Here is a 22517-nt window from a genome sequence, read left to right as displayed (position 1 = left end):
TATATACGAAATAAATATAAAAGAGATAGAGTAAATGGAGTGTGAGTACAGTATAAATACAAAAGATGAAAGAGCTCAAAAATTAAGATACAGTTGAAAAAAATCGTAATAGGAAAAACAGTGAGATAACCCATGATTTGGGTTAAAAGACTTGATTAGGTAGCATTAGATGTCTGGGAAGGCTTGACGGAAAAGCCATGTTTTTAGCTTTTTTTTGAACTCCTGATGACTTGGTTCTAGTCTTGGTTCTAGTCTTATCCATCTCAATTGATGCAGAGGATGGCCATGGGGTTTTTTACCACCTTTGAATCTTTCTGTCCCTTTATGGCATTCATATCAAGTCTTTTGGTGCAGACACATTCCTACTCCCATAGCAACTTAAAACTTAACTAGGAACAGAACACATTTGAGATGAAGGCAGCAGTCCAGCAGCAAGAGGGGGGCTTCCCAGACTTTTGCATAGAGTGTCACATGTATGATTTTTTTCCCTCCGGTGAGAAATTGTGCATGCGATGCAGAGCTCCTGTCTCTCAGAGAACGAGTCTGATCTCTGGAGGATAGAGTAGCAGACCTGGAGGAGCTGAGGCAGACAGAGAGGTATATAGATGAGACCTTCAGGGACATAGTAGCCAAGTCCCAACTTCAGACTGGCAGCCCTGGTGCTGCCTTGGAGGAAGAAGGTCTTATGATCGGAGAGTATCAGCCTGGTGCAGCAGGAAAAAGGATCCTGTAGCAAGGACCTGCTCTCCAGGTGGTGCATTGTCCTTTCGCACCAGGGATAAAGATTTAGGAGCTGCATCCACTATATATCCAGAAGGGGGAAAGGGGAAGCACCAGAACAATAAAGCTTTTCAAGTTATACACATACACAAGATCTTCATTCAAGAAATTGGAAGAAGGATCCAACAGAAGAAAATAGGATAATGCATAAGTGTTCGCAAGTTAAATATAAGACATTGATAAAACAGGCTAAGAGACAATTTGAAAAGAAGTTGGCCGTAGAGGCAAAAGCTCACAGTAAAAACTTTAAAATATATCCAAAGCAGAATGCCTGTGAGGAGTCAGTTGGATCGTAGATGATCGAGGGGTTAAAGGGGCACTTAGAGAAGATAAAGCCATCACGGAAAGATTAAATTATTTCTTTGCTTCGGTGTTTACTGAAGAGGATGTTGGGGAGGTACCTGTACTGGAGAAGGTTTTCATGGGTAATGATTCAGATGGACTGAACCAAATCACAGTGAACCTAGAAGATGTGGTAGGCCTGATTGACAAACTGAAGAGTAGTAAATCACCTGGACTGGGTGGTATACAGATCAGAGTTCTGAAGGAACTAAAAAATGAAATTTCAGACCTATTAGTAAAAATTTGTAACCTATCATTAAAATCATCCATTGTACCCGAAGACTGGAGGATAGATAATATAACCCCAATATTTAAAAAGGGCTCCAAGGGCGATCCGGGAAACTACAGACCAGTTAGCCTGACTTCAGTGCCAGGAAAAATAGTGGAAAGTGTTCTAAACATCAAAATCACAGAACATATAGAAAGACATGGATTAATGGAACAAAGTCAGCATGGCTTTACCCAAGGCAAGTCTTGCCTCACGAATCTGCTTCACTTTTTTGAAGGAATTAATAAACATGTGGATAAAGGTGAACCGGTAGATGTACTATACTTGGATTTTCAGAAGGCGTTTGACAAAGTTTCTCAAGAGAGGCTTCTAAGAAAAGTAAAAAGTCATGGGATAGGTGGCGATGTCCTTTCATGGATTACAAACTGGCTAAAAGACAGGAAACGAGAGTAGGATTAAATGGACAATTTTCTCAGTGGAAGGGAGTGGGCAGTGGAGTGCCTCAGGGATCTGTATTGGGACCCTTACTTTTCAATATATTTATAAATGATCTGGAAAGAAATAAGACGAGTGAGATAATCAAATTTGCAGATGACACAAAATTGTTCAGAGTAGTTATTTATCACAATCTGCTTGTGATTTTGCAGGAAGATCTTGTGAGACTGTAAAATTGGGCATCCAAATAGCAGATGAAATTTAATGTGGATAAGTGCAAGGTGATGCATATAGGGAAAAATAACCCATGCTATAGTTACACAATGATAGGTTCCATATTAGGTGCTACCACCCAAGAAAGAGATCTAGGTGTCATAGTGGATAACACATTGAAATCGCGGTTCAGTGTGCTGCGGCAGTCAAAAAAAAGCAAACAATGTTGGGAATTATTAGAAAGGGAATGGTGAATAAAACGGAAAATGTCATAATGCTTTGTATCGCTCCATGGTGAGACCGCACCTTGAATATTGTGAACAATTCTGGTTGCCGCATCTCAAAAAAGATATAACTGCGATGGAGAAGGTACAGAGAAGGGCGATCAAAATAAGGGGAATGGAACAGCTCCCCTATGAGGAAAGACTAAAGAGGTTAGGACTTTTCAGCTTGGAGAAGACACGGCTGAGGGGGGGATATGATAGAGGTGGTTAAAATCATGAGAGGTCTAGAACGGATAGATGTGAATAGGTTAATTACTCTTTCAGATAATAGACTAGGGGGCACTCCATGAAGTTAGCGTGTGGCACATTTAAAACTAATCGGAGAAAGTTCTTTTTCAGTCAACGCACAATTAAACTCTGGAATTTGTTGCCAGAGGATGTGTTTACTGCAGTTAGTGTTGCTATGTTTAAAAAAGGATTGGATACGTTCTTGGAGGAGAACTCCATTACCTGCTATTAATTAAGTTGACTTAGAAAATAGCCACTGCTCTTACTAGCAACAGTAGCATGGAATAGACTTAGTTTTTGTGCACTTGCCAGGTTCTTATGGCCTGGGTTGGCCACTGTTGGAAACAGGATGCTGGGCTTGATGGACCCTTGGTCTGACCCAGTATGGCATGTTCTTAAGACAGGACCCTGACTCTCCAGAAGGATGGCCTTACTGCAGAGGATATTTAGAGAGCAGAGAGTGTCTTCGTGACATTTTATGCACTCCTAAATTAATACTTTTGAGCTGGGTAGTTTACTGGCAATGTATTTGAGATGTACAAGCTAACTTTGAGTTAGACAAAGGGGTTTTCATAACTGTAACAAGAGCGACTTACTCTTTTAAACCAGAAGTTTAATATCTACCGTATATAAAAACCATAGCATAATTTCTGCTGCTATAATAAAACTTATTACCTATAAAAGGTGTAGAAATTCTGCTCCCTTTACATGAACTTGAGATGCTTTCAATCTAATTTAAATAAGTCAGATAATCCATTACTGTAAGAAAATTCTTACAGATCTAGGAGGGTAGAGTGCTGTGCACTGCCAGCTATGGGGATGAGCATAGGTGAGAATGCACATCTTTACTGCCATACAGTGCATCTTGTAATCCAGGAGCACTAGTAAGAACATAAGAACATGCCATACTGGGTCAGACCCCAAGGGTCAATCAAGCCCAGCATCCTGTTTCCAACAGTGGGCAATCCAGGCCATAAGAACCTGGCAAGACCCAAACACTAAGTCTATTCCATGCTACTGTTGGTAGTAAGAGCAGTGGCTATTTTCTAAGTCAACTTAATTAATAGCAGGTAATGGAGTTCTCCTCCAAGAACTTATCCAATCCTTTTTTAAACACAGCAACACTAACTGCAGTAAACACATCCTCTGGCAACAAATTCCAGAGTTTAATTGTGTGTTGAGTGAAAAAGAACTTTCTCCGATTAGTTTTAAATGTGCCACATGCTAACTTCATGGAGTGCCCCCTAGTCTATTATCTGAAAGAGTAATTAACCTATTCACATCTACCCGTTCTAGACCTCTCATGATTTTAACCACCTCTATCATATCCCCCCTCAGCCGTGTCTTCTCCAAGCTGAAAAGTCCTAACCTCTTTAGTCTTTCCTCATAGGGGAGCTGTTCCATTCCCCTTATTTTGATCGCCCTTCTCTGTACCTTCTCCATCGCAGTTATATCTTTTTTTGAGATGCGGCAACCAGAATTGTTCACAATATTCAAGGTGCGGTCTCACCACGGAGCGATACAGAGGCATTATGACATTTTCCGTTTTATTCACCATTCCCTTTTTAATAATTACCAACATTCTGTTTGCTTTCTTGACTGCCGCAGCACACTGAACCGATGATTTCAATGTGTTATCCACTATGACACCCAGATCTCTATCTTGGGTGGTAGCTCCTAATATGGAACCCAACATTGTGTAACTATAGCATGGGTTATTTTTCCCTATATGCATCACCTTGCACTTATCCACATTAAATTTCATCTGCCATTTGGATGCCCAATTTTCCAGTCTCGCAAGGTCTTCCTGCAATTTATCACAATCTGCTTGTGATTTAACTACTCTGAACAATTTTGTGTCATCTGCAAATTTGATTATCTCACTCATCGTATTTCTTTCCAGATCATTTATAAATATATTGAAAAGTAAGGGTCCCAATACAGATCTCTGAGGCACTCCACTGCCCACACCCTTCACTGAGAAAATTGTCCATTTAATCCTACTCTTTTTTTCCTGTCTTTTAGCCAGTTTGCAATCCACGAAAGGACATCACCACCTATCCCATGACTTTTTACTTTTCCTAGAAGCCTCTCATGAGGAACTTTGTCAAACGCCTTCTGAAAATCCAAGTATACTACATCTACCGATTCACCTTTATTCACATTAACTCCTTCAAAAAAGTGAAGCAGATTTGTGAGGCAAGACTTACCCTGGGTAAAGCCATGCTGACTTTGTTCCATTAAACCATGTCTTTCTATATGTTCTGTGATTTTGATGTTTAGAACACTTTCCACTATTTTTCCTGGCACTGAAGTCAGGCTAACCGGTCTGTAGTTTCCTGGATCGCCCCTGGAGCCCTTTTTAAATATTGGGGTTACATTTGCTATCCTCCAGTCTTCAGTCAGTCAGAGACAAAGCAGTTGGGAAACTATTAGGATATTTGAGTGTATATAAGAACATGATTAATAGAGGGAAGTAATAATACCTCTCTCTATAGGTCTCTGAGACCCTTTCTTGAGTACTGTACAGTTCTGGTTGACCATATCTGTAAAATGATATGGATGAAATGGTTACACTTCAAAAGAGGGCCACCAAAATAGTGCATGGTATGCACTGTACACCATACTTGGAGAGACTTAAGGAGCTAACGATATACTTCCTGGAAGAAAAGGGGAGATATGGTACAAACATTTAAATATTGAGCAGGCTTCACTAAGGTACTAGAAGGTAGCATTTTCCATAGAATGAATAGAGCAATGGATTTCATATGAAGCTGAGGTGGGAGGAAAGCTCAAAAGGAATGTGAGAAAATACTTTTTCTCCAAAAGAGTGATAAATATCTAGAACAGACTTCCAGCAGAGGTGGTAGAGTTCAAGCTGCATGGGATAGACAAAAGGTCCTTGGTGATGGAGACAGAGAGAAGACCACAGATTGAGTAAAATTTGAGACAACATAGTAGGCAGATGCACATGGACAGACTGGGTGGGCATGGAAAGGATTTCTGAGGGTGTCCAGGACAATCATGGTGCCTTTTTAGAGCTCGTGGGGCTTGCAGTTCCTCACAGGAGGAAATGTTCAGTTGCCATTCTACACAAAGACTATCTGACTTCAATACTTGACCACCACAAACCAATCTGGTTTTCATGATATACTGTATATGATGAGCATACATAAGATTTGTTTGCACGGCCTCAATGGGATGCAGATATATTTTATGTACCGTATATTCATTCAGGATATCCTGAAAACCTCACTGGTCTGCAGCTCTTGTGGCTTGCAGTTTGACATCCGTGTTTTATATATGAGTATTTAAGAGTATACATTACAGTTTTGCAGTATCCCACAAGGTGTCAACAGAGGACTGTAAAATCAGTCTGGAAAGCGATAACCATTGAAATGTGTGTTTCTGTGCAGTATACTTAGTTGTTTACTTTTCAGGTCTCTGTGCTCTTTCATTGCTGTAACATTGAATTTTCAGGTCAGCATCCCAAGCAGGCAGACTAAAATACAGGAAAAAACTCACCAAACCAAATGTTTGGAATTGGAGTTAAAACTTCAGTTAATAAACAGAAAAATTATAAAATTATTTGGATGTATTGAGCTAGGCTACTGTTTGGGAGCTAATAATGTGAAGGTTACCCCTCACCATTTTCCTCTGTATATTTGAATGCATTATATATTGTTTTAATTGAAAACAATGAAATAAATTAAAATATCAAGTTCCCTCTAAGCTGAGTATGTGAGTGATCACTCATATTTTTCAGAGCATCTCTCACAGGTTTTACATGGTCGCTCACAAATTTATTTTCTTTGTGATAGATACAGAAATGCAACGCTGATAAAATTATTTTTTTTCGGTTTTTTTTTTTGCTTTCTGATTATTCTGATAAGAAAAATGTTTTGATGAAAATTCAAAAGTTAAGTTGTAATGTGTTGACATTATTATAAATAAAATTAACTAAAATAAAATTGCACAAACTTCAGAGATGGAGCAGATCCTTCAACTAAGCTTTGATTAGTTTCTCCCCATGATGGAGAGCTTCATTAGCTAAACAAGGGTTGGCCATCTTGTTTTCTCTTTCTGTGAGGGAGGAAGTTTTGTTTGAATGTAGTGACATCTAAATTGGACTGATGTAGGGCTGCATTCAGACCTATTTTTGTCATATCACTTTACACCCAATCGGATTAGACTTTCAAAGTGCAAGGTTTCACCAAGATGAGGAAATTGATAGGCCCTGACTCTATTTTTTCACATAAAGTACCCCAGAGACCAGTAATTTCTTTATTGAATTATATATGGCCTGCAGAGTGGGTAGTAATTTACCTTTGAAGTTGCATTCCTTGATTCTGGCTGCCTAAATGAAAGGGGAAAACCCACATGCATGGGGTGAAATATACTTCAAACAAATATTAGGAATGATGACTTTTAAATTGTAATTTTTTTTTTAAGTTTTCAAACATTTTACTTTTTCGTTTTATTTTTAAAGTATTTTATAAAATGTACCAAGACTGTTGTCTATCCTGAAGGGTGCTCGATATGTGCTGCTGTATAAAGTAAACTGACAAGTTGGAGCACAGAACTGCAAATCTTGAAACTCTGATCATATTCCTCTGGCCACTGCATAATGTGAGAGTACTCTTCTGTACATAATCTGAAAGTTAAGGATTGTGGGTGCTTTTTACCCTCAGATTTCCACTGGTTTTTAAAGGGGGAAAGTTCCCTTTTAAAAATTGAATTAAGAACATAAGAAAATGCCATACTGGGTCAGACCAAGGGTCCATCAAGCCCACCATCCTGTTTCCAACAGTGGCCAATCCAGGCCATAAGAACCTGGCAAGTACCCAAAAACTAAGTCTATTCCATGTTACTGTTGCTAATGGCAGTGGCTATTCTCTAAGTGAACTTAATAGCAGGTAATGGACTTCTCCTCCAAGAACTTAGCCAATCCTTTTTTAAACACAGCTATACTAACTGCACTAACCACATCCTCTGGCAACAAATTCCAGAGTTTAATTGTGTGTTGAGTAAAAAGAACTTTCTCCGATTAGTTTTAAATGTGCCCCATGCTAACTTCATGGAGTGCCCCCTAGTCTTTCTACTATCCGAAAGAGTAAATAACCGATTCACATCTACCCGTTCTAGACCTCTCATGATTTTAAACATCTCTATCATATCCCCCCTCAGCCGTCTCTTCTCCAAGCTGAAAAGTCCTAACCTCTTTAGTCTTTCCTCATAGGGGAGCTGTTCCATTCCCCTTATCAATTGGATAAAGAATGAGCACCTGGTATTTGTGTAGGTACTTTTTCCTCAGAAAATTATAGGCCTGGTTTTCAAAAGCATTTACTCACTTAACATATGAGTTACACGTGTAAATGCATTTTACACTTTACTACAATGTATGCCATTGAATTGTCCATAGGATTTGCCCATGTAAGTGCACTTGACATGCGTAAATGACTTTTGAAAATTGCTATGATAGTAGTTACATTTACATGTGTAAATCATTTTGAAAAGTATTCCCTTAATGACTGAGGGTTTGTTTTTTTTAAAGAATCAAAAAGTGCACATGTAAGTGCTTACCTCATCCAGATACCACACACTCTACGGGTAAAAATATATATGTAGTGGCACTGTGTATACCTTTACCCACAGATAAGGTAGGCAATTTTCAAAGCCCACCCATTTGTGCAGGTATAGCACGGTTTTACCTGAGGAAATGCCTTTTAAAATTGCCTTCTTTGTTACCTTGAACAAGTCATTTAACCATTCCATGCTCAGACTAACTGTTTGGGGCATTGTAACCCCATGACTGATCTTGTGCAGTGTTCTATAAACCAGGGCTTCCCAAACCTGTCCTTGGACTCCCATAGTCAGTCGGGTTCTCAGGATAACCAGACACATACATGAGAAGATTTTGTACATGCTAGATTTCCAGTGCATGCATTTCTGTCCTGCATATTCATTTTGAATATTCTGATAACTTGACAGACTGTGTAGCCTCAGGACAGGTATGGAAAATTCTATATAGTGCTATGGCATACACCAAATAACAAATATGATATGATTTTTAATTGTTAGCATTCTCATGTGTTAAATATGTTTTCCCTCAGATTATTACCATCGGTGTGATCTTATGCCAGTCAGCCTCTATGATTCTCCTCTACAGACTTTTTCTGTCTCACAGCCTGTACTGGGAGGTGTCATCGCTCTCCTCTGTGACCCTGCCGCTGACTGTATCATCGGGACACAGAAGTCGCTATTACTCTCAGTAGTGTTTGTCAGAGATACCACAGGTGCAAGCGATGAATGTGCAATAGTGATCCTTTCCCAGATGCTGCGGCTGCTGTCTGTTGTTACGTTTCTCCACATCCACCTCTTTGGGGAAATGAAAAGTAGATTCCTGGGCCGCTGCACTGGGTGCGAGTACCAAAAAGTGAAGGGGCAACAGCAAAATGTCACTGGCATGAAAGCAGATTTCAGGCCGTGGTCATTGTTAGCAGAAACTGTCAGGTGAACAGTCCTATTAAACTTCTTTGCAAAATACACTTTGAAAGCTCTAATCTTGTAGAGGAATAACAGATGTCATTGATAATGGCAATATTATTTATTTAGAATTATATATTGGAAAGGACCCCATGGGGATAATTTAGTCTGCCCCCCATCTCCAGGCAGGATCTACTGTACTCTTATCCCTGGAAAATGTTGGTCTAATCTGCTCTTAAAAGCTTCCAGTAATGGAGATTCTAGCACTTCTCTCTGTATTTGTGTTTTTTTTTCCTCATTGCTTAGCTGCTCTTATTGGAAAGTTCCTGTTTCTTAAGCTAAATCTCTCTCCCGCTGGGCCCTGCCCTCCGTGGAGGCGCAGCTGATTGCTGTCCCCGTCGTTACCCCATCTTTGTGTTTGAGTGACTTGGCAGCAATCTTCATCAGTGTTCTCTCTTCCAAGCTTCATAAACCCAGATCCTTCAGCCTGTGCTTGTAGGTCGAATGATCTCAGTCTCTTATTGTGTGGCCCTGCAGTTCCTCCAAGGCCACCTTAAAGTATGGGGCCCAAAGCTGGTCCCAGCACTCCAGCAGAGACCTCTCGAATGTTGACCAGAGTGGGATAAATACTTTACCTGTTCTATATGTAATGCTTCTGTTAATATTCTCTCAGAATAATGTTAGGGGGTTGTTTTATTTTTGGTTTTTTTTTTTTTTTTTTTAATACATTACATTACGGATCCATGTAGATTTTCTGGTATGTTATAATCCCTCAAGTCCCTTTCTGCCTTACCGCTGCCAAGCAGCCAGTCCCCATTTTAGATGTGACTTTTCCTCCCTAAGTGTAATATTATGCTTTTGGCCATGTAGAATTGTTTTATTTTCTTTACTTCTGATCATTTCTCCAAAATGTAATCCTGTCCAATGTGCTTGCAACTCCTGATCCGAAATGTCAACAAAAGCACTACTGGACCCAGGATGTAACCCCTGCGGAATATGCCCTCCCATGCTAATCTGTTCCGAGTCTGTTTTTCCTCCTAACATACCTGTGGATCTCCACCCTCTTTATAGTGTGTGTTCTGTCTGGCCCTGCCCCTATGGTAATATATAGTAGTTAATTATCACTAGAACTGTACAGATAAGGAGGAACAGCACAGCCCAATCCCGCTGATACCTGCTCTTACAGGAGTCACAAATGTGTATGAGGGGAAGACAGGAAAGATTTGTGTAGCATTTTAAGCTTCACATCATTGATCAATTAACTGGTGGCTTGGGAAGAAAGTCGCCAGTTGAGGCTGGAAAGAGAGAGTAAAGATGTACCACTGGGTGTGGGCAACAGAGACCGAAGCCCCTGATTGCTCAGTCTAGAGTGGGGGAAGAGAGACAGACTCCACTGGATCCAACACAGTATTCCCAACTCGCTCATCCCCATACTTCCCTTACCCTCTGCCAAGCAGTGTTCTTTCTTCTTGCCCACAATGCCCAGCATCCTCCTCCTCTCTCCCCCCTAGCATCATCATCTTTCTCTCTCTCTCCTCTGTTGTGCCCAGCAGCTTCCTCCTCTCTCTCGCCTCCCTTCCTCACTGCTGGCTGACCTTTCATCTACCACCACAGAAGCCTCCTTCCTCCACACAGTTGCAGAGTCTCCTGCTTGCACACCTCATATGGAGAGTGCGGGAGAGAGGGGTCAATGATGCCCTTTTGAGTATGGTGCCCTCTGTGGCCACCCAGGTTTCATAGCAGTGGGACTCTAAGCATTTGGGGCTGTGTATCAGTGTGGCTCTGAGTGCATGTTTCATCAGATCTTTGGTTGTCTATTTGGAGGGATGCGTGTGAATGGGGCTTTGCCTGACTGTATAAATGTGAGTGGTAGTACAGTAATTGGGGGTATGTGTATAATTCTGTTGCTGGGGGGAGGGAGATCTTTGGCTGTGCAAGTGAGTGGTATCACTTTTTGAGTGAATGGAGGCCTAGGGAGGGTTGGCTCTGGCTGTGCATAGAGAGGTATGTGGGAAATGTAGGAACAGGGTGATGCATTTGTATATGTCACTTTGACCAAAGTTTGTCTTTATAGGTATACATTTGTAAGAGAGACTGAAGGGAACAGAAATATGTAAACAAAAGAGAGAGAGGCTGCTGAATGGTAAATAAATGAGAATGCATTGGAAGTTTGTGAAACTTTAAAAACACTTGCATTTTTGCATGCAGTAGGTTTTGTGCCTTTTGGCACTCCTCTAGCTAAAACATGGTTTGATTTGGCTGCATTTGCAGCATCTCAAAGTTGAGTGTGACCCTCAATGATACAAGCTAGTAGGATGACCCTCCGATGATGAACGTTAACTATCTTTGACTTAGAACATGAATTTTTTTTAAGGAATGCACTTAAAACCTGTAGAGTGACACTCGTATGTACTACAAAGATACAGTGCAAGGTTAGCAACCATTTTGAACTAAAATCTATATTTGACGAGCAGTCACTGCAATGTTTAAAATCTTAAGTTGTAGCAACTCATTGCTGTTATAGGGCTGGTTTCGTTGGTATTGTATAACCCCAATAGAGTAATGTGGTGTTTTTCATGCTTTTTTGACATTTCTAGTTCTGACACCTGTACCACTTGTATTTCTCACTGTTGATCCAACTTGTAAAGTGGCAATTACTTCCAAATTATGCTTTTACGTAATCTGGTTGGCTCCAAGAACAAACAGAATTGTTAAGATTCTTCTCTTTGGTTTTGGTTTGTCTTTCTTTCCTGGGGCGAAACATCTGTGAGAAGTCTGACAGCTTCTGCTGGACCACTCCCACCATGATGAGTATCACCAGAAACAGAGGCAGCAGGCTGTAAGGGAAGAGAATATTTAAAATGAGGTGTGGCCATAACAAAAAAGTCTAACCAGACATACAGAAATAAAAACCAAACCATTTCTCTGTGTAAGTTGAAAGAGACCCAAGCCTTGGACAGAAAGATACAGGACCAAGAAGCTATCAAGCTGATATGTTGAGATGTCAGGGGGTAACAATTGTGTGAAAGTCTGTGCAAAAAAGTAGAAAAATGATTTACCAGGAAATGTTGGTAGTAAAATTATGGAACTTTTGACATGCACAGTGAGTACAAGGTTTTTTTTTGCTTGTTTACTGCTTTGTTAAAGGTGCATATTATAATTTTAAGTACTTGAATTGCTAGAATACTCCAGGAAACTGATAGGAAAAAAATGTTTACAAGATACAGCAGTTCTCATGCAGTAGATGTGCAAACAGAAATTATTAACCATGCCTGCCAGCAGTGTTGGCATTGCTTCAAGTTTTTTGTTTTTTGGGGGGGGGGTTTTGCTCAATTATAAGCAGTGCTGCCTTATTCACATTAATTTTTATAATCAATATTGTTCCATAAGAGATGATGTCTAAAAGTAATAATCAGTGCGAGGTGAAAAAAAGTGTCAATATTGGCATAGCCTTGCACCTTTAAAAGAAAAAAAAGGAAGATACAAAAAAAGAGAATGGAATGTGTGATGCCATGCTAGAATTTTAATCCTGCTCTAATTCATTTCCCGTGCATTGAATCCTCAATCATAATTAAGCCATATACACAGATTGAATTAAGAGAAGCATTTCACATAAAATGTTGGTTTCGGTCATCAGCTACTCATGAATTGCTGCCCAAGGATACTTAATCAGGATTAAATTTTCTATGAATAATTGAAAAACACAATACTCGCTGGATTTGTTATAATCCATGTTGGCACTGGGGCCTAAGTAGTTGCCATCTTGAATCCATTGTGATAAAACCATTTTTCTTTGTAATGCTCCTTCAATCAGAAGTCAGTGCAAATATGTACTGTACTGCAGTGCCTATTGAGAGGGTGGTTAAATAATATGGCCAGTGTAGGAGTATTCCTTTAAATAAGTCAGACATATATGTGTATGTATGTGGTAGGAAGGGTGTTTATTAAATTGTTATTGCACTTGTCAGATTTTCAAGCTTGTATTTTCCATTTCATGTATAAATGAGTGTATGTATATATTTGTGTATTCCTATGAATTGATTTTGTTTGTAAAATATTTGACTTCTATAAAAATAATTTAAAATGAAATGTATGATTTAATTTATTTCACTGTAACATGTTGATTATGGTGCTATGTTACATTGTTTGGAAGACTCCCCTTCTATTGTTTTTTTGCCAGATAATTTCTCATGGCTTGTGGTTGATATCCTGAGCAGAAATCTAGGTCAAAGCCAATACCTCTTGCAATAGCACCTTCTGCCAAGGAAATTATCACTTGTAGAAAATAGAATTTGAAAAGATAAAAAGCCTCCCAAAACAAGTATGGTTTGTTGTCTTTTTTTTATTTTGTGTTTTGTTTTTTTTCTAAATGCTGCTTCAGCTGTGACGGTCCAGCAGTTTTTCACTTATCAGAGCTCTCTGCAACTCTCCAGATTTCATTTCTAGTCCATATTGTTCAGCCTGGCTATGCCCTGTCTGCTTACATAAACAGTAGTTCACCAATTCCAGTTTACTTACCTCAGGAATGGTTAATTCTGCTGTCGTCAGTTTTTAAAACCTGGAAAGTTTTTTTTTTTTTTTTTGTTTTTGTTTTGTTTTTTTGACCCAGGTGTCATCCTGCTCCTTTGGGCCTTCAACTCAAATCGATCCTTCATTTGGATATAGGTAGGGTTTTTTCCCCCCCCTATTCTATATCCTTCAGTCCAGTCATTGCAGTAACAGTCTTTGGTCTGGGGCCAATTACTGGAACTCTGCAATTACAGGCCCTAACTTGGGCCATCAGATGTTGCTCTTGCGAGATGACTGACTACTTCCACTTCACCCCCTTTCCCCCCTCAATCTTTTTGCCGTGAATACTTTCTTCACAGCATTTCCAGCCCTGGTTGCATCTGGGTCCTTGAACCTGGGCCCTTCAGCATGTCAGTATGCAGTGCTCCGTACTGAGCCACTGGGTCGGCTCTAAAAACCTAGAATTTACCATTTTGTGTTTGGGGATAAATATGAAGTGCACATTAGACTCCTGTGTTTTGCTCATAAAAACAACCCCTAAATTTCATGAGTCAGCAATAGGAGTAGAAAACTGTGCCATGTACTAATGCTTAAATGATTAGTTACCGCATCTTGCAGAACATCACAGCAATAAAGTATTCAGTAAATAATCGGACAGGCAGCGTGCCTTAAATGTGCTTTACCTCTGAATCAGCCCATCCCATTGAGTGATTCACAGGTTCATGCCCCATGTTTGGTGGCTGGCCACTTACTGCTGGATGAGGCAGAGTAGCTTTTTGTCAGTTGGAACTGTACTCTTGTTGCCATTTTCAATCGTTAACGTCTCATCAGAAGTGCAGCTCTCTAAAAATGGTGTGTTGGCAAGTCCCATCACAGACTAAACAAGTAGTCTTCTGTTAGTTAATATAAAATGTATCTTTATATGGTGAAATGATTGTACACTTTTCAATGTAATGTGAAAACAAAGGTTTAATTTTTAAGATGACATAAATCATTTGTTTCTTCTATTGCTTAAGATATGAAGCCACTACAAGTTCTGTGTAGAATTTTTTTTGTTGATCCAATAAAATATCCCAACCTGTAAAGTATCGTTTGGTATGCAACAGAAAGAATGTCTTTGAACAGCTGTGATGTCAGCTTTGTCAATTTTAAGGCTACTATATAGGGCATCTTAGCACCTTTCTTCCCCCTGTGACCCCAGATGGATAGGTGCTAGCAAGGTGGGGAAAGGTGAGAGAGCTTTGCTTCTAGTCCAGGGCTTCCCAAACCTGTCCTGGGAACCCCACAGCCAGTCGGGTTTTCAGGATATCCACAATGAATACGCAAGAGTAACAGTTTCATATACAGAGTAATCATGGTATGCAAATGCATCTCATGCATATTCATTGTGGATATCCTGAAAAGCCGGCTGGCTGTGGGGTCCCCAGGACGGGTTCAGGAAGCCCTGTTCTAGTCTGTATGCAAAGCTTTTGAAATCAATACGGCGGGGGGTTAAGCAGAGATTAGATTGGGAGTAGGTGAAATTAAGGAGTGGTATCGGGGAAACAAACATAACTTTCGCTGAGCAAGACCTACATTATCATACTTCCTTTTGAGATAGTAAACATTTTTTTTGGGGAGGGGGGTGGGATTTGGACTGCAGTGGAGTTATGCTGAGGCGGGCAGAAACTCATACTTCAGCACAGTTTTTATAGCAGGAGACTCTCCATCCCTTAAGCCTTGTGCTGGTCAAAAGTTATTGAGTTTGTAAAGGCATTGAAGGGTGAGGGTGGAGAAAGCGATTTCTAAGTTAAACCAGGCTTGCTATGGCTAGTGGAAATTGGTTATTTATTTGTTGGCTGAGCTTAGTGGGGCTAGTCACAAGTCAGGACATATGCTGCCTCCATCTCAGTCATAGTAATATGTATCTCTGGCTAACACTGGCCTCATGTTGCTCCTGAACACAACTGCTAGCTTGGGCAACTATGGAAAAAAATGATTACAGCTTTATTAACATTACAAAAAGGACATTTTTACAAAATAAAGTATTAATTCTAATGGTCTTTATTTCCAAATAGGTACATCCAGTTGCTCATGTTAAGTGACCATAGAAAACTTGAGTTTCACACTCATGGAATTGCTTTTGTTGAAATAAAAACAAAACCTATTAATAGTTTGAGTACATTTCTAAACAAAACTAGGGCTCTAAGAGCCTGTGAAAGTGCATGGTTAATAGCAGATGTTAAAGAAAGTGGCAGGGAAAATTGAGGAAATAAAAAATAAATGGTAAAGGTGGTGTAATTATCTGAACAAATTTAATCCAGAAAAACTACTAAAGGATCCAATGTCAAAAAACAGTAATTTTTTTAAACAACCTGTGTAACTTATATATCCATAATTCATAATAATTTTCAAAGGAAACTTGTGCACATAAATTCACTTTGTGCATATGCTTAAGGAGAATCTTCAAACTAACTCTCTCACAGTTACACTAGTTTTTTGGGGGTTTTTTTGCAGGGCATAACTTGTGTAGATTATGTATGTATGTTTTAAAAGCAGAAGTGCATTTCCTCTTCATCCAGGCAAGCTAGGCCACATGCCAACCAGCAGATGGAGACAGAGTAAGAGACTTGCTGATGGTCACTTCATACTCCTGTACTGACATCATCCTGCCAATATTCTCCTTCTCCAGCAAATGGTGGCCATTTGCTGGAGACCCTAGGTCGCTCAGGTTTGGGATGGGCCTGGACACTCCTGAGGTGATAACTGTCTCCCTTGTTCAGTTGAGCTATTTCCAGTTTCAGAGGCCTTTTGCTGGGAAGGTTTCAGGAGGTGAAGGTAGGGTCCCTCGCCCTCTGAAAGGAGCTAGACAGGATTCCAGCAGGGTAAAGTAGCCTTGATCTTTCTTCTATTCCAACTGCACAGAAAACGTAAAGCAATACACTCAGAGCAATACACGCCCTGACATGCTGAAACGTGACTAAGTTTTCTGTGCCCGATTGAGTGGAACAATAAAGTAAGAAAAGGGGGGGCAGCATTGACCATGCAGCTGCACGGAGCTCTTTTGGAGAGGTAGATCTGTGCCAGTGATTGCAGCTCTCAGGTGTTTGCTGTGGTGGGGTCAGTCAGGGAGCAAGAGAGGAAAGTTCTGCCAGCATTTTGTGCATCAGGCTTGATTGTATGGTAAGGAATGCAGGAGGACAAGATGGCGCTGGACAGTCAGTGCAGGAAAATAGCTCTAGCTGTATTCTGCCTGTAGCATGAGGTGTGTACAGCCAGGTATCTCTCTCTGTGCAAAGTGTTCCTCAGTGTGGGAGGAAGTTTCAACCAAGGACTTTGCCTTGGTGCGGGGTCCACATTCCCAGTCTGGGAAGCTGGAACAAGATTCACCTAATAGGGAAGGAGAGAGGCTAGGGGCTTCCATGGAAGGAAAAAAGCTGGTACCACCTCCCCTGTTTGCTATCCTTGGTGGAAGTGTGTGTGTGTGTAGCATTGCCTGTACCAATGGTGCTTGGGATGGATTTGCCTGCTCTTTTGTGGGTTGAATTCTTTAAAGGCCTGCAGATTTTTTGTATGGTCAGGAAATCCTGCATTCAAGGTCTATAGCCCACCCTCATCAGTCACCTCCTTTCTCCTGGGCATGAGGCAGTGTTCCCCTCCGGCACATGTCAGACAGCCAAAGAGGAGACATAGAGATGAGGAGGATGACCTGGATTACTTGGAGGATTCTTTAGATGATCTTAAGAACCCCCCCCCCCCCCGGAGGATTCTGGGACCTGTGTGTAGAAGAGGGTAAGATTCTCCCTGAGGTAGAGCTACACAAGTCAATGCTGCAAATCTTCCATGGGGATGAGTTATCTGGTGTGATCTGTTGCTCCATGTGCTGCAGATGGAGGTGGAGACTGTTTCCCCCAACACTCCAAAGAAAGACTCTAAAATGGTCAGTTTAATGAAGACAATCTGTTTTTTTCCTCTACATGAGGCAGTGCAAGATCTCATTGACTCATAGGAATGGGGAGTGCCTGAGGCAACATTTAAGGGGGGGGGGCAAGTCCTTGGCAGACCTGTACCCTTTAGATCCTTGGACAAAAGAGCTATTTTGTTTTCCAAAAAAATGGATGCTCTGGTGTGTTCAGTTACTAAGGACTACCATTCCAGTGGATGATGAAGCTGCCCTCAAAGATGCTCAAGATCGGAGAATAGAGTCTATATTTAAAACAGGCTTTTGAAGTGATTATCATGAATCTGAAAATCTCTGCTTGCTGCTGCATTATGGCAAACGTGGGTTTGTTTCTCAGGAGGCACAAAAGGAGAGAATTGTTCTTCCCTAGAACCAAGGGTAGCCTTTTTGGCAGATCCAGATTATGATTTGGCACATACTGTGGCTAGGACTGTAACCTTTGTGGTGGCGGTGCAATGTCTGCTTTGGTTGCACAACATAGTGGCTAACATGATTCCCAAGTCAAATTTGACAAACCTGCCCTCAAAGGGGTGTGTTTTGAGTAAGAGTTTGAGAAGATAGTTTACTGAAGAGGATGATGGGGAGGTACCAGTACTGGAGAAGATTTTCATGGGTAATGATTCAGATGGACTGAACCAAATCACGATGAAGCTAGAAGATGTGGTAGGCCTGATTGACAAACTGAAGAGTAGTAAATCATCTGGACCAGATGGTATACCCCCAGAATTCTGAAGGAACTCAAAAATGAAATTTCAGACCTATTAGTAAAAATTTGTAACTTATTAAAATCATCCATTGTTCCTGAAGACTGGGGGATAACTAATGTAACCCCAATATTTAAAAAGGCTCTAGGGGCAATCCGGGAAACTACAGACTGGTTAACCTGACTTCAGTGCCAGGAAAAATAGTGGATAGTGTTCTAAACATCAAAATTACAGCACATACAGAAAGACATGGTTTAATGGAACAAAGTCAGCATGGCTTTACCCAAGGCAAGTCTTGCCGCACAAATCTGCTTCACTTTTTTGAAAGAGTTAATAAACGTGGATAAAGGTGAACTGGTAGATGTAGTGTACTTGGATTTTCAGAAGGTGTTTGACAAAGTTCCTCATGAGAGGCTTCTAGGAAAAGTAAAAAGTCATGGGATAGGTGGCGATGTCCTTTCGTGAATTACAAACTGGCTAAAAGACAGGAAACAGAGTAGGATTAAATGGACAATTTTCTCAGTGGAAGGGAGTGGGCAGTGGAGTGCCTCAGGGATCTGTATTGGGACCCTTACTTTTCAATATATTTATAAATGATCTGGAAAGAAATACGACAAGTGCGGTAATCAAATTTGCAGATGATACAAAATTGTTCAGAGTAGTTAAATCACGAGCAGATTGTGATAAATTGCAGGAAGACCTTGTGTGACTGGAAAATTGGGCATCGAAATGACAGATGCACTTATCCACATTAAATTTCAAGGTGATGCATATAGGGAAAAATAATCCATGCTATAGTTACACAATGTTAGGTTCCATATTTGGTGCTACCACCCAAGAAAGAGATCTAGGTGTCATAGTGGATAACACATTGAAATCATCAGTTCAGTGTGCTGTGGCAGTCAAAAAAGCAAACAGAATGTTGGGAATTATTAGAAATGGAATGGTGAATAAAACAGAAAATGTCATAATGCCTCTGTATCGCTCCATGGTGAGACCGCACCTTGAATACTGTGTGCAATTCTGGTCGCCGCATCTCAAAAAAGATATAATTGCAATGGAGAAGGTACAGAGAAGAGCAATGAAAATAAGGGGAATGGAACAGCTTCCCTATGAGGAAAGACTAAAGAGGTTAGGACTTTTCAGCTTGGAGAAGAGACAGCTGAGGGGTGTTATGATAGAGATGTTTAAAATCATGAGAGGTCTAGAATGGGTAGATGTGAATCGGTTATTTACACTTTCAGATAATAGAAAGACTAGTGGACACTCCAAGAAGTTAGCATGTAGCACATTTAAAACTAATTGGAAAAGATCTTTTTCACTCAACGCACAATTAAACTCTGGAATTTGTTGCCAGAGAATGTGGTTAGTGCAGTTAGTATAGGTGTGTTTAAAAAAAGATTGTATAAGTTCTTGGAGAAGTCCATCACCTGCTATTAATTAAGTTGATTTAGAAAATAGCCATTGCTATTACTAGCAACAGTAACATAGAATAGACTTAGTTTTTGGGTACTTGCCAGGTTCCTATGGCCTGAATTGGCAATTGTTGGAAATAGGATGCTGGGCTTGATGGACCCTTGGTCTGACCTAATATGGCATGTTCTTATAGCGAATAAGTGGAGAGATTCAAAGATCCCTAGCCTACCAAAAGACAGAAAGTTATCTTCACGGTTCTTTGAGGGGCTGTTTTAAAGGCTACAGGAGGTTTTGCCAGAACAGAAGTTCAGACAGTCCGAGGTCTTGATCCTATCGGTCTAAGAAGCTGGGTAAGGAGGGAAGCTCCAGGACAGGAGCTTCCTGTTCCTTGCAATGAAGTTTTGAGGGTCCACCTGCAGGTGCCAAAGATAGGTGGACGTCTCCTGCTTCTATCAGAGGTGTCCTAAGTTGCATCCAATCAGTGGGTGTTCAACCTGGTTAAGTTTGGTTATGCCCTGGAGTGAGTGTGCCTGGTTTCCAATGTTTTTCTGGTTTCTCTATGTCACTCTGACAAAAAGAAGGCTGCCTTATTGGCCATGTTGCAACGTGATTCCAGTACCAAAGGATCTGTAAGGAACGGGCCAGTATTCCATTTATTTTGTGGTTCCGAAAAAGGAAGGATCCGTTTGCCAATATTGGACCTGAAGTGGGTCAATAAGTTTCTATGAGTGACCTATTTCCGGATGGAAACCTTGCAATCCGTAATTATGGCAGTACAAAATGGAAAGTTTCTCGCTTTGTTAGATCTAATGGAAGCTTATCTATATATTCCAATTCAGGAGGAGCAGCAGTGGTTCCTATGCTTTGCAGTACTTGGTCATCATTTCCAGTTTCAGGCTTTGCTATTCGGTTTGGCTATGGCATCAAGAAAAATTTTCGAAGATCATGGTGGTGATAGCGGCAGCACTTTAATATGAAGACACTAGTTCATCTGTATCTGGACGATTGGCTGTTAAGGGCAAAGTCCAGAGACAAGAGTCGAACGGAGTCTTGCAGGGTGGTTCAGTTGCTGCAAGAGCTTGACTGGATAGTCAATATGTGCAAGAGCAGTTTGGAACCCACTCGGGATGCTGGAGTATTTGGGAGCTTGCTTCAATACAGCTCAAGGTAAGATGTTTCGGCCAGAACAGCATATCCAGAAACTGTGGGGAAAAATTTGAGCTTTGCATTCAACAAGCTACCCTTCTATGTGGGCATACCTGCAGACCTTAGATTTGATGGCAGCCACTTTAGAGCTGGTCTTGTGGGCCAGGACGCATACGTGTCCGCTGTCGAGGATGTTATCTCGGGGGAGTCCTCAGTCTCACGAATATGGGATTCAGCTGTTTCTCCTTGCAGTGATGAAGTAGGACCTCTGGTGGCTGAAGAGGGAACATCTGATCAAGGGAATGGACTTAAGAGGTTCCCAACTGAATAGCAAGTCTTCAAGGATGGGGAGTTCACTGTCAGGAGCTGGTGGCACAAGATCAGTGGTCTCCCAATGAGATGGATTAGGCTACCAATCTACTGGAGGATTGAGTGATTTGGTTGGCATTTCTGAAGTTTACGAGCAGGTTAATAGGAAGAGCAGCGAGAGTGATGTCTGACAATGCCACGGCGGTGGCTTACATAAATCATCAGGAAGGAACTGTGAGTCAGCAGGTTTTGCTGGAAATGGATCTGCTTCTGCCATGGGCAGAACGGTATCTTCAGGCACTATTAGTGGCTCACATTGCAGGCATCAACAATGTTCAGGAAGATTTTCTCAGTTGCTGCATTCTAGATCTGAGGGAATGGGAACTGGCAAATGTTTTCCAACTCATTGTCTCCCGATGGGGGTGGCTTATGTTGAACTTGATGGCAAACAGTGGGAATGTGAAAGTTCATCACTTTTACAGTTGCAAATGAGATATACAGGCGAACAGGGTCAATGTGCTATTACAACTGTGGTCATAGGATGGAGTATTATACGTGTTTCCTCTGTAGTCAATGATAGGAAGAGTACTACAGAAGAAAGCTTATCCCCCAGGCTTGATTCTGCTGGTGGCTCTGGATTGGCTTCTGAGGCCTTGTAAAGTGGATCTTCAGTGGCTGTTGATAGAGTGGTGGTTACTGATGTGTGAGGATTTGGTACGTCATGATCTGATCTTCCACGAGAATCTTGATCAGTTTTGTCTTACGGTTTGGCCCTTTGAAGAGCACAACTGTTGGAAGTGGGGTTATTCCGTAGCAGTGGTGAGCACCTTGTTGCGAGCCTGGAGGTTTTCTAGATCCTTGGCCTATGTATGAGTCTGGAGAATTTTTTGAGAATCTGTGCTTTTAGCAGTTGTCATCCTACTCTAGCATCTATTCCTCTCTTTCTGGAATTTTTGCAAGAAGGTTTCTTTAAGGGGTTGGCACTTAATACTATGAACATGCAAGTAGAGGCTTTGGCTTGCTATAGGGGATGTGTTCAGAATCATACTCTGTCTTCCCACTGCCTGCTTCTAGGTTTTGAAGGGAGTCAAATATATTTGACTACCTTTGAGGCTAGCAGTTCCCCTTTGGCATCTTATTTTGGTATTGGCATTTTTATCAGGACCTATCTTTCTTCCCTTCAAGCAAAGTTTCTTGAGTTTCTTGACAATGAAAATGGTATTTCTAGTAGTCATATGGTCAGCATGGCAGATTTCAAAGTTGCAGGCACTCACTTGTTGAGAATTCTTTCTCCTGATTATTCTGAATAGAATGCAGATAAAAATGGTACCTTCCTTTTTACCAAAGGTTGTGTTAGAATTTCACTTGAATTAGCTCATACCATTACCATCCCTGGATAGGGATATGGATGAGCAGGGGTTTGCTTAGTTAAGTGCTTTGGACTTGAGGAGTCATCTTTTCCATTACCTTCAGGTTACTAAAAAGATTGGGAGAGC

At 40.9% G+C, this 22517-nt stretch overlaps 1 protein-coding gene across 1 annotated transcript in view; it reads left to right on the top strand.

Moving 5' to 3' along the window:
- Positions 1 to 13318, top strand: part of GPR180 (G protein-coupled receptor 180) — a 100590-nt gene extending 87272 nt beyond the window's left edge. The window contains exon 9 of the mRNA XM_029604742.1: positions 8625 to 13318. Within this exon, the coding sequence (XP_029460602.1) occupies positions 8625 to 8786 (162 nt within the window). The 3' untranslated portion in view covers positions 8787 to 13318. The remainder of the gene's footprint in view (positions 1 to 8624) is intronic.
- Positions 13319 to 22517: the final 9199 nt, after the last annotated feature.

Source organism: Rhinatrema bivittatum, chromosome 5, assembly GCF_901001135.1.
Source record: "Rhinatrema bivittatum chromosome 5, aRhiBiv1.1, whole genome shotgun sequence".
Taxonomy (NCBI): domain Eukaryota; kingdom Metazoa; phylum Chordata; class Amphibia; order Gymnophiona; family Rhinatrematidae; genus Rhinatrema; species Rhinatrema bivittatum.
This window is presented reverse-complemented; position numbering and strand designations above follow the sequence as displayed.